Source organism: Sciurus vulgaris, assembly GCF_902686455.1.
Source record: "Sciurus vulgaris genome assembly, chromosome: 17".
NCBI lineage: Eukaryota > Metazoa > Chordata > Mammalia > Rodentia > Sciuridae > Sciurus > Sciurus vulgaris.
The window spans coordinates 16,503,200-16,520,124 of NC_136478.1; the positions used below are offsets into that span (position 1 = coordinate 16,503,200).

General features: G+C 39.5%; 1 protein-coding gene across 1 annotated transcript in view; it reads right to left on the minus strand.

The window, feature by feature from the left end:
* SNTB2 (syntrophin beta 2) overlaps positions 1 to 16,539 on the minus strand; it is an 89,263-nt gene extending 72,724 nt beyond the window's left edge. Inside the window, exon 1 of the mRNA XM_079116878.1 lies at positions 15,916 to 16,539. Within this exon, the coding sequence (XP_078973004.1) occupies positions 15,916 to 16,495 (580 nt within the window). The 5' untranslated portion in view covers positions 16,496 to 16,539. The remainder of the gene's footprint in view (positions 1 to 15,915) is intronic.
* Between the last annotated feature and the right edge of the window lie 386 nt (positions 16,540 to 16,925).

The window sequence follows — 16,925 nt, forward strand, 5'->3', positions numbered from 1 at the left end:
CCCAATATTGCAAAAAAAAAAGAAAGTAAAAATTTACAATTTAAATACAAAAATGATTTAAGCTCTATAGCTCAATGTTTGCATTGTTATAGAGCAAATAAATTTGCTAGCAATTCTCATTTTGGTGCATCTGCCACTATTCACTCATCAGGAGTGGGCATGTGACCCAAGCCTGAACCACAGTCTCCATCATCTAGGTAACAGAGATAGGTCCAAGGAGTAAGCGAAGCAGAGTTAATCAGAGTCCTTCCCTGAGACTGGTAAGTGGATGCTAGAAGAAAAAAAAATTTTTTTCTTTACAGAGGCAATTAAGATAGGCAAATATATTTCTAGAATTGCCAGTACCATCTTAGTTGACTATACAGAATTAGACTCTCCACAACAGGAACTATGACAGGCCAAGATAATTTGAGCCTTTGGATCCTACTGTACCTAAATCTAGATCCATCCCCAGTCTCAGGAGTTACTTGAGGCAATGTATTCCACTTTTGTCCACTACACCTAAATCTAGATTCATTCTTAGTCGCAGAAGTTACATGAGGCAATATATTCCATTTTTGTTTAAATTTATTTAAAGGAGCTGGGCATGTAGTACATGCCTGTAATCCCAGCAATTTGGGAGGCTTAGGAGGACTGCAAGTTTGAGACCAGCCTCAGTAACTTGGTGAGGCCCTAAAAGCAACTTAGCAAGTTCTTTTCTCTAAATAAAAAATAAAGGACTGGAGATGTAGCTCAGTGGTAAAGTGCCTATGAGTACAAGCTCTAATATCCCAAAATAACTAAATAAATAAGTTTGAGGGCTTCTGCAATCAAATAATTCTTAATTATAAAAAAAAAAAACAACAACTCTATGAGCTGGGTGAGCTAGCACATGCCAAAGTCCCAAACTATTTGGGAGAGTGACGTAGGAGAACTGCTTTAAGCCCATGAGTTCCAGATCAGCCCGGCAACATAGGGAAACCCTTTCTCAAAACCACAACAACCAAATCTATATATTTCTTTTTTGGTGAAGATATTTCTTTATCCTATCCAGGCATAGTGACGCATGCCTATAATTCTAGATGCTCAGGAGGCTGAGGCAGGAGGATCCGAGTTCAAAGTCAGTCTCAGCAACTTAGTAAGGCCCTAAGCAATTCAAGGAGACCCTGTCTCTGAAAAAAACATAAAAAAGGGCTGGGGATGTGGCTCAGCGGTTAAGCACCCCTGTACAAAAAAAAAAAAAAAAAATCTATCCTAATTTAACTCTAACTTCAAGACCTGACCTGAGGTCTATATGTTTATGTTTATTGTCCTAGATAGAAAACTGGAATAATAATTAATACTTGCAAAGTTGCTACGAATTCACAGAAAAGTGGTGCTCAAAATACTACTCTAAGTGGTGAGAATAATTTATTATTCACATGATATCAAGCGTTTTTGAAAAGCTCCTGTACCCAAGCAAATTTATTCTTCTTCTTTTCCTTTCATAACTGTCTATAAGATTCCTAAATCTCTCAACTAATATGGTGGTTTCTTAATCTCTAATGTCATCTTCTAATGTTTTTAGAATAATGTAATGGATGCCTATTGTTTATGTCTGCCAAGCATCCATTCTCTTTCTGGCAACATCATCTTCATTAGCCTTTGAGAAAACCCACTTCCAGTTCATATGAATCAAGATCCAAGGTGAGTTCTTGATCTAGGTTTGGTCTATTGGAACATTCAATAACTGATGGCCATATGACTGGGACATGGATGAGTCAGGTCTAGAACTTTTGGCAGGAATGACTGAAAAGGAGACATCACAACAATATCATACTCTCCAAACTGATTATGGATTTGATATAATTTTAATCAAAATCTCAAAGGGTTTAAGAATTATTAAATCATGTTAAAATTTATCTGAAGAAATATCTGTAACAAAAAAATTGTTTCATTATTTTTCAGAATTTCTTGTCTGGTATCATAAACTTCAATTACCAGACATTAAACGTTAAAGCTATAACACACAATGTTCTATGTTACAAAATACTCAAATGGAATATAACAGAAAATTAAGCATCAGCCTAAGGAATATAAAATATTAAGCACATAAAAAAAGGCACATTTCAAAGTAATGAGGAAAGGACAGGTCATTCCTAAGGTAGCAAACAGGTAGCATGTGTATTGTACCCCACCTCAATGCAGACATCACTAACACAGCACTCATTCCAGCTGAACCCAGAGACGGCTTCAAATCTTTACATAGCACTTCAGGCTGCCACCATCATCTTATCTCAATTATCTTGCAAGAGGAATATCTAACAAATAATGCTGAGACAATCAGTTATCTATTTGGAAAAATAAAATTAAATCTCTACTGTATCCCACATAACAAAATGAATTCTACATAGTTTAAAAAATTAAACATGAAACAATAAACCATAAAAGGAATACATCAAAACTGTTGCAAAAGATACAGAAAAGCTGAGGGTAATGGGGGGTAAAGGGATTCATCACTCCCTTGGTTTCTGCTGTTTCTGAGGCCCAGCTGCTTAGCTCTTCCTGGAGTCCTGAGAATTGGGGTACAGTAACTCCATGAAATCTGATTAGGCTTCTGTGTTTTGAAACCCAAAAGCCTTGAATAAAGCACAAGCATATTCTTTTTCTTTAATTTTTGGAAGCCAATAAACTCCTTTTACTATAAATAAATAAATCTATACATTTGTGCAGTCTAACTCAATGAAAATTGAAGTTTTTCATCTTCTAAGTTTAAGTTGTAACGTTTTATATACATGATGAATAGAGAGAAAAATATACCACTGAACATTCTCATCTCTTTGAACCATCAATATTACTTTTCATAAAGCATTCTAAATTTGTAAATTTAAGAGTAAGAGGGTCTGAAGATGACAGGAAGCAATGTTGCAGAAAATTCAAAATAATAATTTAAAAAACTGTGTACCTCACATAACTATAACTAGTTATATGTCAAAATATTCTAATAATGTCTTAGGGCACTGAAAACAAAGCCAAGTTTGAATTATGTAACTCTTATTCTTTCTAAAAGACAAGTCTACTGACACCATAATCACTGGCAGATTGTTCTCATACAAAATTATTTCATAATTTTTTTTAGTTGTCGAATAACCTTTATTTTATTTATTTATATGTGGTGCTGAGAATCTAACCCAGTGCTTCACACATGCCAGGCAAGTGCTCTACCACTGAGCCACAACCCCAGTCCCTCATAAATTTTTATACCAAAATCAAACACAAATTTTGTGAAGGAATCAGTGCATTTCTATTTTTCTAGGCAAAAAATATTAAACTCAACTGAATACATCATCACTTCTCCAAAGAAACTCAAAGCTCCTTTTTCTAGTCTAGAAAAAAAGACTCTTAAAAAAGGAAGACTATACTCTTAATGTGACTAGATGTAGTATATGTAATATTTATAAACTAAAATTTTTTCTTCTTAAACCTTGCAGATAGTGGATATAGTTACATCATCTAAGCGCTCTATAAAAAACCTAAATTATATAAATGTAACCCTCCAAATTATTCCATTTTTTTTTTTTAAACTGGTAATCAGACTCTTATTGCCCTGAATAGAAATTTCTCTATATCCAATCTTCTATCATATCCTGCCATTTCTTCTTTTAAAACAGCGACTCAATTTTCTTTACTTTTTTGTGGGGGAGAGGCAGCAACCAGGAATTGAACCCAGGGGCACTTAACCACTGAGTCACATTTCCAGCCTTTTTAAATTTTTTTTTTTTTTTTTTTTTTGACACAGAGTCTCACTAAGTTGCTTAGGGCCTTGCTAAATTGCTGAGGCTGGCTTTGAACTTGTGATTCTTCTGTCTCAGGCTCCTGAACTGCTGGGATTACAGGTGTGTGCCATTGTGCCCAGCAAGTGACTCAATTTTATACACCAAGGTCTCTGTGAGATCAAATACCTATGCTTAATAATAGAGGCTCGTTGCAGAACTGTTTTCACAAATCTCAAATCTCTGGGTGCGTAGAGACCTGGACAGAAGCTATCTATGCAGGAAAAGGTCCCCAGTGGACTCTGCATCCTTTGTTAAGAATCACCCGTTTTGTTTCTTGGATTAAATCTTCCTGTTTGCCATGGGGTTTAAGGAAAAAGGTTGGCTCCTGGGCTAGGGTCTTGGCTCAGTGGTAAGAGTGCTTGCCTGGCATGTACTGGGTTTGATCCTCAGCACCAGATTAAAAAAATAAATAAGATAAAGGTATTGTGTCCATCTACAACTAAAAAATATTAAAAAGAAAGAAAAGGAAAAAACAAGGTTGGCTCTTATCTAAATTAGGACTAAATAGGGCTGGGGAGATAGCTCAGTCTGTAGAGTGCTTGCATTGCAAGCATAAGTCCATGAGTTCGATCCCTGGCACTGAAAAAAAAAAAAAAAAAAAAAAAATCAGGACTAAATAACTAACTCATCATCATAGAATTGAGTTAAAGGTAACAGTCTTTTTTTTTATTGGGGGGGAGTGAACTTTTTTAAAATTTTAATTTACTTTTATTGTAAACAAATGGGATGCACATTATTTCTGTTTGTACATGGAGTAACAGCATACCATTTGCATAATCATACATTTACATAGGGTAATGATGTTTGATTCATTCTGTTATTTCTTCCTTCCCCCCCACTCCTCCCAGCCCTCTTTTCCCTCTATACAGTCCATCCTTCCTCCATTCTTGCCCTCGCTCCCACCCCGTTATGTGTCATCATCCGCTTATCAGGGAGATCATTCGTCCTTTGGTTTTTTGAGATTGGCTTATCTCACTTAGCATGATAGTCTCCAATTTCATCCATTTGCCTGCAAATGCCATAATTTTATTATTCTTTATAGCTGAGTAATATTCCATTGTGTGTGTGTGTATCACAGTTTCTTTATCCATTCATCAATTGAAGGGCATCTAGGTTGGTTCCATAGTCTGGCTATTATGAATTGAGCCGCTATGAACATTGATGTGGCTGTATCTCTGTAGTATGCTGATTTTAAGTCCTTTGGGTATAGGCCGAGGAGTTGGGATAGCTGGGTCAAATGGTGGGTCCATTCCAAGTTTTCTAAGGAATCTCCACACTGCTTTCCAGAGTGGCTGCACTAATTTGCAGCACCCCCCAGCAATGTATGAGTGTACCTTTTTCCCCACATCCTCTCCTACACCTATTGTTGCTTGTATTCTTGATAATCGCCATTCTAATTGGGGTGAGATGGAATCTTAGTGTAGTTTTGATTTGCATTTCTCTTATTACTAAAGATGTTGAACATTTTTTCATATGTTTGTTGATTGCTTGTAGATCTTCTTCTGTGAAGTATCTGTTCATATCCTTAGCTCATTTGTTGATTGGGTTATTTGTATTCTTCGGTTAACAGCCTTTTTAAAAAAAAAATACTTTTGGTTGTAGAAGGACACAATAACTTTATTTTATTTATTTATTTTTATGAGATGCTGAGGATCAAACCCAGTGCCTCACACGTGCTTGGCAAGCGCCTTAACAAGTTACAATCTCAGGCCTGGTAACATTCTTTTAATGATAAAATTTCTTCACAACATGGTTTAGTGGAGCAAATTGAGTAAGATAGGAAACATGTTAAAGGCATTGTTCTTTCCAGTTCATTTATAAACTAAAAGTATTTTAAAAATAAAATAATAATAATCTTCCTCTCTGTTCCTACTGGAGTCACTCTCCCTCTTCAATGGTTATGACCGCTGGTTTGGATTACTTTTTACTACAACAGCTGTAGTTTTTTCTACCTTTCGTCTTTCCTCTTTGCTCTGCATCCAGTATATCCACTGCTGCCAACCCAAAATTCTGTTCCCATCATGTCACTTCCTGGCTCAAAAACAGATTGCATCAGTTCTCCATCCCTTCTATCTCTTCAACCTTTCTCCCACTCTGTTGGCCTTTTTTCCTTGGTGTATAAATATGTCCCAACTCTTTCCCACTCAAAACAGAATACGAAACAAACAACCACAAAAGTAAAACCTTCCTTTCATATATTATTCAACTATAGTCACTGCCTTTGCTTTTTATTTTTTTTGGCTGAGCTTTTTTATTTTTGAGCAGTGCTGGGGATTGAAGCCAAAGATTCACACATGCTAAGCAAGCACTCTACCACTGAGCTACACCCCAAACCCCTATTTTGCTGAGCTTTTTAAAGGCATGTTCTACTCACTGCCCTAGCTCCTGCCATCCTGCTGAAGCAGTTCTTAGGAGGACTCCAAGGATCTTAGTTTTCTAATTATCATATCTAATGGATCTTTAACTAGATCCTGGTTTTGTTTGCTTTTTCTTGAGATAGGGTCTATCTATGTTGTACAGGCTGGCCTCAAACTCAAGATTTTCTTGCCTTAGCCTCCTGAGTAGCTGGGATTTAGTTCTCAATTTACTGTCTTTAGACTCTTGCCTGTTAAACCATCACTATATCAGTTTCTCCCAAACCTCCTCCTACCCCCTCGGCCTTACCTTTCCACATTCCTCTCCTTTTACTCTGGCTTTAAATATAGGGGTTCTGCCAAAGGTCAAATGTCTCTCTGATATGTGGATGCTAACCCCACAAGAAGGGGAGGGAAAGAATAAAAGTTCAATGGGTTAGACAAAGGGAATGAAGGCAAGAGAGAGGGGAAGGATTATGAAAGACGCTGGAATGAATCTGACATAAATTTCCTATGTACATATATGAATATACCACAGTGAATCTCAATATCATGTATATCCACAAGACTGGGATCCTAATTAGAACAAGATATATTCCATGCTTATATAAATATATCAAAGTAAATTCTACTGTTATGTATAACTAAAAAGAATAACAACAAAAAGCTTAAAAAAAAATGTAGGGGTTCTACAGGATTGCATCCTGGTCCTACTTCTCTTTTTTCATCTGCATTACTCTCTCATGACTTCATTCACACTTCATGGCTTCACTTGCCACCTGTATCCTGACACTCATAAATAGTTCACCATAGTTCTCTGACATTTCTCTCAATTACAGAACTATACTTCCAACCAGCTACAGGCCTTTTCCACCAGGATGCTACACAAGTAACTCAAATTCACTTGATCTTAGCCAAAAGGCCGAGAAGCGGTAAGTAACTCAAATTCAACATGACTAAAACCAAATCTCTTGTCTCTCATATTCACCCAAACTAGTTCTTCCGTGTTCATTTTGGTCTCATTATTATCCAGTTTTCCAAGCCAGAAGTCCAGGACTCATCCTCAACTCCTTTTTCTCCTTAAGACCCCAAACATTTAGACTTCCTGTTTCTCTTTAATATTTTTTCATCCTCACACTACCCTAACTACTCTCACTCTTGTGACATTGCAATAGCATCCTAACTACTTTCCCCACCTCACGTCTTGAGCTCCATACTCCATCAGTCACCCTCACTTTTACACTTTCTCATCTAAAGCACTTTGGCAGCTCAGTGCCTAAACTTTTTGACAGTACACATCCATGAGTAAAAATCTGAGTATATCTTCAATGAGTAAATATCTATTAATGCACATATGTTATAAAACATACATAAATGTAGAAATCAAGAAAGAATATAAGATAAAAATATACAAATACAGCCCTGATTAAGCCATTTTAACATTAGTACTGTATGACTCAAAGTGCAAAATACTCTTAGAATGAAATTCGATACTGATGATATAATATGCATATATATATATGTATTTCAAATAGTCTTGACAATTTCATTTTTCAGACTGATTTTCCAACAGATATAATTACCTTAAAATGTGACAGAGAGCTCACATTAGGAGGGGAAAAGACAACTCTATCATTTTATTATCGTTTGCAGTGTGAGAATTATCTTCAGTCTATAGTTTGTGTAAATCAGTCACACATTCATTTTGTGAAGATTAATTTAGCAAAAGGCAGGTAATGTAACTTAAATCCACTCAACTAGAGTCAAGTAATCCATAATAAACTGCAATATAAGAATAGCAGGCAAATTATTAACATGACCACTATCAACTCATCTGCTTTTTGAAACATCCACTCTTCCCTTGGAACATCGCCTTGTATACTGAGTTTGTAATGGCACCACCTAAGAGACTGACAGAACCAGTGTAGTAAATATAAATGAAGTCCAATTTCTTCTTTTTGTCAACTTGCAAAAATAAATATAAACCGTATTAGAGAGACCACTGCTTAGCACTGCATAGACTGTATGATCTGGCCTCTGCCCATTTTCCTGCTTCTCTGCTTGCACATACTTACCATACCTTTCTCTGCTTTACTTCTCTCAACATAAGAGCGACTTATCATTTTCTTATCTTCAACATGCTGTCTCACGGACATCTACCTGTGTTTTCCAGATAATGTGTTCTCACCTGTATTAAAGCACTTAATGCAACCTGCCATAGTTGGTTCCTTACCAGTTTAAAAATCAGGGATTACTCCCAATTTGAAATTCTCAGTATCTTGTTTGCAGTTGATACTTAATAAATATTGACTGACAAATGAAAAAGGTTCAAATTCTTCTGGCTGGACTTCAAAGTCTTGCAATAATCTAGCTTCAATCTATCCAACTTTACGTTCTTCCCCCAAGTCCATACCAATTAGCCCATCACTTCATTTCCAATCATACATCATAACAATTTTGGCTTTTGCTCAGGCTATCCCCTGAACTTGCTTGGACTGACTTCAATCTACAGAAAAAGTCTGTCCCTCAAGTCTCAGTCAAAATTTCCTCTCCCTAGGAAGTCATACTTAACTCTCCCATTCCTCAACTGATTGTTCCCTTCAGAGAACTCTTACAGAGTGAGTACTCCACATTTTAGCAATTCTCCCCAGTTTCACTCTAAGTTTTCTGCTGCCAGGGACTATCTTCAGCTTCTTTGGCACTGATCTCACAGCACATCTGGCTGTCTGGTTGTAGATGTGGGTGGTACTGTACAGGGCAGAAAGCAGAAAGACCAGGCTCTACCACCAGTTCATAAGATGATTTTTTAATTTTTAATTTTTTTGTACTGGAGACTAAACCCATGGGTACTTTACCACTGAATTACATCCCCAGTCATTTTTATTTTGAGACGGGTCTTGCTAAGTTGCTGGCCTCAAACTTGTGATCCCCCTGCCTCAGTCTCCAAATCACTGGGATTATAGGTGTGTGCCCCCATGACCAGCTTATTAGGTGATCTTAATCATATAACTTAACATCTCATTTCATTGTTCATTCCTCATTTGTAAAATGAGGCTTTACTTTTTTTGTTGTTGGTACAAGGAATTGAACCCAGGAGTGCTTGACTACTGAGTCACATTCCCAGACCCTTATTTATTTATTTATTTGTTTGTTTGTTTGTTTTTTGTGGTGCTGGGGATTGAACCCAGGGCCTTGTGCAAGGCAAGCACTCTACCACCTGAGCAATGTCCTCAGCCCCTCTAGCCCCTTTTAAATATTTTATTTAGAGACAGGGTCTCACTTAGTTGCTTAGGGTCTTGCTAAATTGCTGAGGCTGGCTTTCAACTTTTGATCCTCCTGCTTCAGCTTCCTGAGCCACTGGGATTACAGGCGTATGATATCACACCCAGCAGCAGGCTTTACAATTTTTAAAATGCCAGGCAAGATACATCTTCTTGTCCAAAGGAAACATTACAATCTCTTCCCTAAAAAAAAATCAAGAGAAGTCAGTTGAGATCTAAATTAAAGCCTGGTTATGATTCCCAAAACTGTTTTTAGAATTTTCATAACCACTTTGTATTAGAATCAATCAACTTCTCATATTGTGGTAATAATTTGGAGAGCATATTTTAACATAAAGGAAAGGAACTCTAAGAAACAATCTGGCCACAATAACAGCTTCTCATGTAAGCATGTCTAATCATTCAAATGAAACCAAGAAAGGCTAATTTAAAAAAAAAAAAAAAAAAAAAAAAAAGTACAGAAAAATAAACATCCTTAGAGTTTAGTTGTTCTTTAAGAGATAACTAATAAGCCAGGTACAGTGGCGCAGGCCTGTAATCCCAGCGGCTCCAGCTCTGGAGTTTGAGACAGGAGGATCCCAAATTCAAAGACAGCAACAGCAAGGTATTAAGCAACTGCCTCTAAATAAAATATAAAAAAGGGTTAGGAATGTGGTTCAGTGGTCAAGTGCCCCTGAGTTCAATTCCTAGTACCCGAGGTGTTGGGGGGAAAGGAGAGAGAGAGAACTAATGAATACACATACAAAATCTCAAAGAAAATGTAGGTGCTGCGAGTGTTGTTCAGTGGTAGAATACATGCTTACTAGCATGTGCAAGGCCCTAGGTTAAATCCCCAACTCACCCTCTCCCCACAAAGAATGTAAAATGTTCTTCCTAGGGGCTCTCAACTTTTTAAATATCCAAGAAGAAATCAGCAATGTGTGAATTCAAACCAGTTTCAATTTAGCAACCTAAAACTGTCAGTGGCATTTGTTATATGTCCCTGACACATACAAAAAGAGCCATTATTAAATGTGATACTAAAATTTCAAATAATTTCAGATACGAAAATTATTTTCAATTCTGAAGTTAAATTTCACACCAGTCTATTTCTCCATACATTTAACCATTTACCATTTTCTTTTCAGTAGAGTCAATAAAACAATATTTTTAGAAAAACATTCTGGCAATTAAAAAATATTTTTTTTTTTTTGGTGCTGGGGATCAAACCCAGGGCCTTGTGCTTGCAAGGCAAGCACGCTACCTACTGAGCTATCTCCCCAGCCCCTAAAAAATGATTTTTCAACACTATTTCAGTGAGAATTTCTTCAAATTTTTGTTTTCCTCAAATATCAAACCTCAGCTGTACACTTTAAACCACCTTCCCTAACCCCACTGGAACCTTTTTCAATGTGTAGCCTAATTCATGTTTAGTTAATTTCATAGCCTTAAAATATAAATTCTAGAAACTTTCTGGATAAACCTTAAGTCTAGAGTAAAGGACTCAGCAAATTCAACATATAGTACCTGATTGTTTAGAGTTACCCCATAAAGCTTAGAATCTGCATTATTAAAAAGACTATCATAATAATAATATAATAATCTGATTATAAATACTATCTAATTTGCATACCTTTATTTCAATGCTAAGTAAATAGCTTAGCTTAGTCACTGCAAGTATACACTTAATGGCAAGTCTTACAGTATTGAGTACTAAGTGTAAAGGAAGAGAAAAATCAGAGAAAAAGGAAACTAAATGAAAATTTAAGGACAAAAGAGAAGAAAAACAGGAACACAAGATTAGAAAAAGTTGTTTGCATCCAAGAAACTCAAACTCATTCTTAATTCATTCCTCTAAAACAATTCTTTACTTTTTTTTTTTTTTTCCTGGTAAATGAAGTCTTGGGTTTTAACAACCTGCTCTCCTGGTCTGGAGTGTCTCTGTTAACTCATGGCATACTTCATGGCCAGCCCTGCCTTCTTCATTCACTATTGTTGTTCATGCTTTATTTCCAGGGCCTAATAAAGGCACTGAACACATAAACTGTCAAATGAATAACAACTGTTTGAGGAAGGTATTATTACCACCCTGATTTTACAGATGAGGAAACAAAGGTGTAACAAAATGAAGTAATGTGACTAGGAGTTACAAATCACTAACCAGAAACAAACCCAAGACTGACCACAAAGTCTTTCCATGTACTGTACTCTTACTGGGCAACTGAGCAGTATAACTTTCTTGTTTGTTTGTTTTATTTTATTTTTTGGTACTGAGAATTGAACCCAGGGCTTTTTTATTTTTTGAGGCAGGGTCTTGCTAAATTGCTGAGGCTGACCTCAAACTGTGCTCTTCCTGTGTCAGCCTCCCCAGTAACTGGAATTGCAGGCATGTGTCACTGTGCCTGACCAGAATAACTTCTTAATGTCTTGTACTACAGTGTCTTTACTGATACCAGTTCTTTTTAGGGAAGGCTCAATTTAAGCATCAATTTCTCCATCAACCTTTTCCTGGGCATTCTCAATCTGATTCCCCTTAGGGACCATGTAGACCTCTGTCTCCATTATACTGAGCTCTCTTCAGACTATTATTTTAACAGTACTTTAGCTTTTTGCTCTACTTAATTACTTCTCTCTCTCAACTCAAAGCTTACCCAGGGCAGGAATCAAGTATCTTGAAGTGCCTTGGCTCATAATTAATGTTGATTTGCTGCTAAACATCCTATAGTGCCTAGAACAAGCCACTACAAGAGAATGGTCTGGCCCAAAATGCAAATATTGACAAGGACTGGAAACCCAAGTTAGAAATTTCCCTCCTGGATTCATGTAGCTCCTCTCCTTTATGAAGAGAGGATCTATTAATTTCTCTGTAACCCACAAATAACAGGGGCTGAGGGTGGGAAGGAACTATGGAAAATAACACAAAATGAAATCTCTGCTCCCTATAAGAAGTTCTGTTTTGGGATGGGGGTATAGCTCAGTTGGTAGAGTGCTTGCCTCACAAGCACAAGGCCCTGTGTTCAATCCCCAGCACCGCCAAAAAAAAGAAGTTCTGTTTTGGGGTCAGGGCTATAGCTCAGTGGTGGAATGCTTGCCTAGCATGTGTGAGGCACTGGGTTCCATCCTCAGCACCACATAAAAATAAATAAATAAACCAGGCAAGGTGGCACAGCCTGTAATCCCAGCTGTTCAGGAGGCTGAGGCAGTAGGATCTCGAGTTCAGAGTCAGCCTCACCAACAGAGAGGCACTAAGCAAAAAAAAGGGCTGGGGACGTGGCTCAGTGGTCAAATGCCCAAGTTCAATCCCTGGTACACCCCCCCAAATAAATAAAAATAAATAAATAATACAAATAAAGGTACTGTGTCCATCTACAACTAAAAATAAAAAATTTAAAGAACAACTGTTTTATTAAGGAAAAAAAGTTGTTTTTCCAGGTGTGGTGGATCACACCCATAATCCCAGTGGCTCAGGAAGGTGGGGCAAGAGGATCTCAGGTTCAAAGCCAGCCTCAGCAATTTATGGAGGCCCTAAGCAGCTCAGCAAGACCCTGTCTCTAAATAAAATTTTACAAAGGGCTGGGAATGTGGCTCAGTGCTTAAGTACCCCTGGGTTCAATCCTTGGTGCTTCCCCCAAAAGTTCTGTTTTTATCCATCCTCACTCTGCATTCCCTTACACTGTCACAGTCATATTGTTTACCCAAACTTTTACACCTCTCTCTCTGAACTCCTAACTTACTGAGGGCAGTAATTAAGTATCTTTACATGCCTCTGGCTCATAGTAAACTAATAATAAAAGTATATTATAAACTTTTTGGAATACCAAAAATAGATTCTACCTTTTATCAATCTTTACATGTAGACAAGTCTCTAATTGTACCATTCTTTTGCTGGAATGTTTTCCTCAGACAGAAGATGCAAATTAGAAAACAAAATCACTACTAGGACTTTCCCCTTGAAGGAGTAAGAGGAAAAAGAGTGGAATAAATGTTTGATGGATGAATGAATGAATGAACAATCCCTAAAAATTCCTGGGATAAGAAAGAACCCTTTAGCTAGGTTGACTAACCTCAGGCAACCAAAAACTAGATTTCCTTGGCATGGGGGTGGAAAGAACATGCCTGAAATTCCCTGCCCACACCACAAAAACAGCATCACTGTGCCACTGTACTATGTTTAAGGCAAGTTTTTTCAAGTGTTCAAATACTGAATGAAAGGACAATATAGTGTGAAAAATGGAAGAGCTAAGAATAAACTTAATCCCCTCCAACCTGCAACAGGGTCTCAATATGTTGCCCAGACTGCCCTGTCCTGGGTTCATGAATAGCTGGAACTACAAGGCACATGACTAAACTCTATCCTTTAAAAGTGGCCTACTGGATACACACACTTTCAACTTTAAAAGTTTGGGTTATTAAATTACTGTTTTCTGTGATTATGTATATTTTGAGCAATTTTATTTTATACCCCTTGGCTTAAAAATGCAACATCATAAATCCACCATACTGACTTACCCACACCTAAAGAACAAAAACTGTTTGTCTTATACAAAATAGGAAAGTAGAACCTATGTGTTAGGTAAAAAAGCATTCAATAAATATGCTATTATGCTGCCCTGTGTAAACCTTTCTAAAAGCACATGTGGCCTATTTTAGACTAATGAATACTAGGAAGCATTTACTAGGTAGTTTTCATTTTACTGGTATGAGTAACAGGTTCAAATTATATCTAAACAAAAACTGGGGTTTTTGTTTATTTGTTTTTAAATAGATGTGAAGGGTTGAATTGCTTACCCAATGAATACTATATGAGTTATATGAAATTTTGTACTCTGGCTTGAAGAATTCATAACATTTAGCTAGAACAATTTCAGGATATATGTTTTAGAGTAGCAATTTTTTTACACACTCTGTAATTAAGCCACAATCTGTTATTTCACTCCTTTTATTAATACTAATTTCTGAGCAATGTCTAGCTTCACATATAAGTAGACTAGGATTACAGTAAAGCTGAGACACTGAAATTTCACAACTGCAGCACATTAAATAATTTCCTGGCAAACTAACATTTTCCAATTATTTACAAGCAGATTTATTAAAAAAGGTGAAAAGACTTCTGGCTTCTCAGTTTATAGAAGATTGCTCCCTCCCCACTCCTGTCCCCCAACCCTTCCCGGCTCTGCCAGGAATTTCTCCTGACTCATCTCTGCCCATCTTTGACCATTACTTCCTTGGAGAACTGGCTCAAGAGTCAGCTCGTTTTAAAAGTCCTCCCTGGCTAAGCCCATCTATCTCTATCAACTTAATTTTTAACTTTGCATTCCCTTGGCATTTATACATACTGTGCACTACAAAATCAAGTCCTCCCTCTAATGTATTTTGCACTTTTCTATTATTTCCTCAACTAGGAGACCAAGTAGGGACAGCATCTTCTTTTACATTATCTTTTACACAGTCAACAATAAATGTTTTTGGAATATTTGAATCACCAGTGAAAGGAAGCTGATCATTCAAAATTTTCTGAAGCAACCATCTCTTCACTTACAATACTCTTATTATCAAACACAGACATGAGTCCTCAAGGAGAATATTTTTTTTTTTTTGGGGGGGGGACTCATACATGCTAGGCAAGAGCTGTCTACCAGAGCCACATCCCCAGTCCCAGATGATGAGATTTATTTTTGCTTCATCCCATAAATTCACCATAAAATATTCAGGACACAGATCACATACATACTTAAGGTAAATAATAATCCTGGCTATCCAAACATTTCCTGTGATGTTGCATTTCGAGTTTCTTATAAAACATCTCCTAGTCTTGAAGCAGCACGCCTGTCAGCGGTAGGAAGCTGGCACCAGCCTCTTGCAAAAGGGGCAAAACTCTAGCTGGCAGTAAATGTTCAAACACGTGAGGCTCCACTGTTAAACAAGGCTCATTAACCACACGAACTTGCTGTTTCAGCTCTCTGGCTTCAATGAAGTGCTATGATCTCCTTTAGTTATTGCTGAGAGCCAATGATGGGTTAAATTCCCATAAATTAACCAGCATTTTGGTGGTTTACCCAAGCATACCGGTGGCATCGGTGTGGATAGTTTTCTTTCTCTCTTTCTTTTTTTTTTTTTTTTTTTCCATAGACCCGCCCGCCTGGGAAGCTCGAGTGGAGAGAAGAAAGAGTCAGCCCGGCACTTCTTAGCAGGCAAAAGGAGAACTACAGAACTCGAGACGATCAGCCTCCTCCTAGTTCTTAGTGTCAGCTTATCGTGCAGACAGGGGGGAGCTTCATAAGCAGCTGCTTTTTGCTAAATCTCAGTCGAGTTCCTCAGGGGCAGCAAGCCACGCTTCGGCGGCCGCCCAACTTTCCCTGCACGGAGCATCAGTTTTTCCACAGAGACCCAGAAAGGGGGGTCTGCTGGAGAGGCGGAGAGAAGCGGCTCGCCCCGCAAAGGGTGGCAGAAACAAAGTGCGCGCGGGTGAGCCTAGCCGTCGCCGCCCGCCCGCCCGGCCCCACTCACCCTCGAGCAGCACCTCCTTGCCCGCGCGCTTCAGCGCCTGCACGGCCTGGTCGTGGGTGGCCTGGCGCAGGTCCGTGCCATTCACCGACAGGATGGCGTCGCCCAGCTGCAGTGCCCGGCTCTGGTCGGCCGCCAGTCCCGGGAAGATCTTGGAGATGAGGATCGGCATCCGGTTCTCGCGGCCGCCCTTGATGCTGATGCCCAGGCCGCCCGCCTCCTGCTTCACCACCCGCACCCGGCGCACCGGCGGCGACGCGCCCGCCTCTCCCGTGGGGCCCCGAGGCAGCGCGGGCGGGCTCGGGGGCCCCAGGCCGCGGCTCGGGCTCCCGGGCAGCGAGTCGCCGGCGCCGCCGCCGTTCGGGAGGCCGTTGAAGGCGGCCGCTGCCGGCCCCAGAGCGGGCTCCGACTCGGCCGCCGCGGCGTCGCCCGTCAAGCTCAGACACTCCCCGCTCAGCTCGGCCACCACTCGGACCCAGCGCTCTCTCAGGAGAAGCTCCACCAGCCCCGCTTTAGTGGCCCGTGTCCACACCGCCATGGCCGGCCCCACTCCCGCCGCCTCAGTCGCCGCAGCTACCCTCATTCCAGTCAGGCAGCCTCCGCGCTTCCCCCTTCCCGCCCGCGGGGGCGGGCCCAGTCCCTCCCCCGCGGCGATTCACTATTCATGAGGGCCACGCCCACCTTCCGGAGGGACTCGGAGCGGCCGCTGCGGCCGCTTCCGGGAGGTAAAGAAGTTGTCGGGTCTCGCTCGCGGTTGGCCGGACGTCGGCAGCCTCAGCGCGGTGGGGCGCTCACATTCTCCCTCCGTTCCCCACATGCCCCCAAACTCCTGATCTTTACCAAACGGGCTGTCGGACACGAAAAGCAAAATCAGCACGAAGCACTTTGCAAGCCTGCAGGACTTGGGTGGCACGTTTATCTTGTATTGATTGGTTCAATCCGTATGTACTGAGAGCTCAGCAGTGTGCAGGCTCCTTTTGAAGCCCGGGAGATAAACTGAATAAAATGTACCA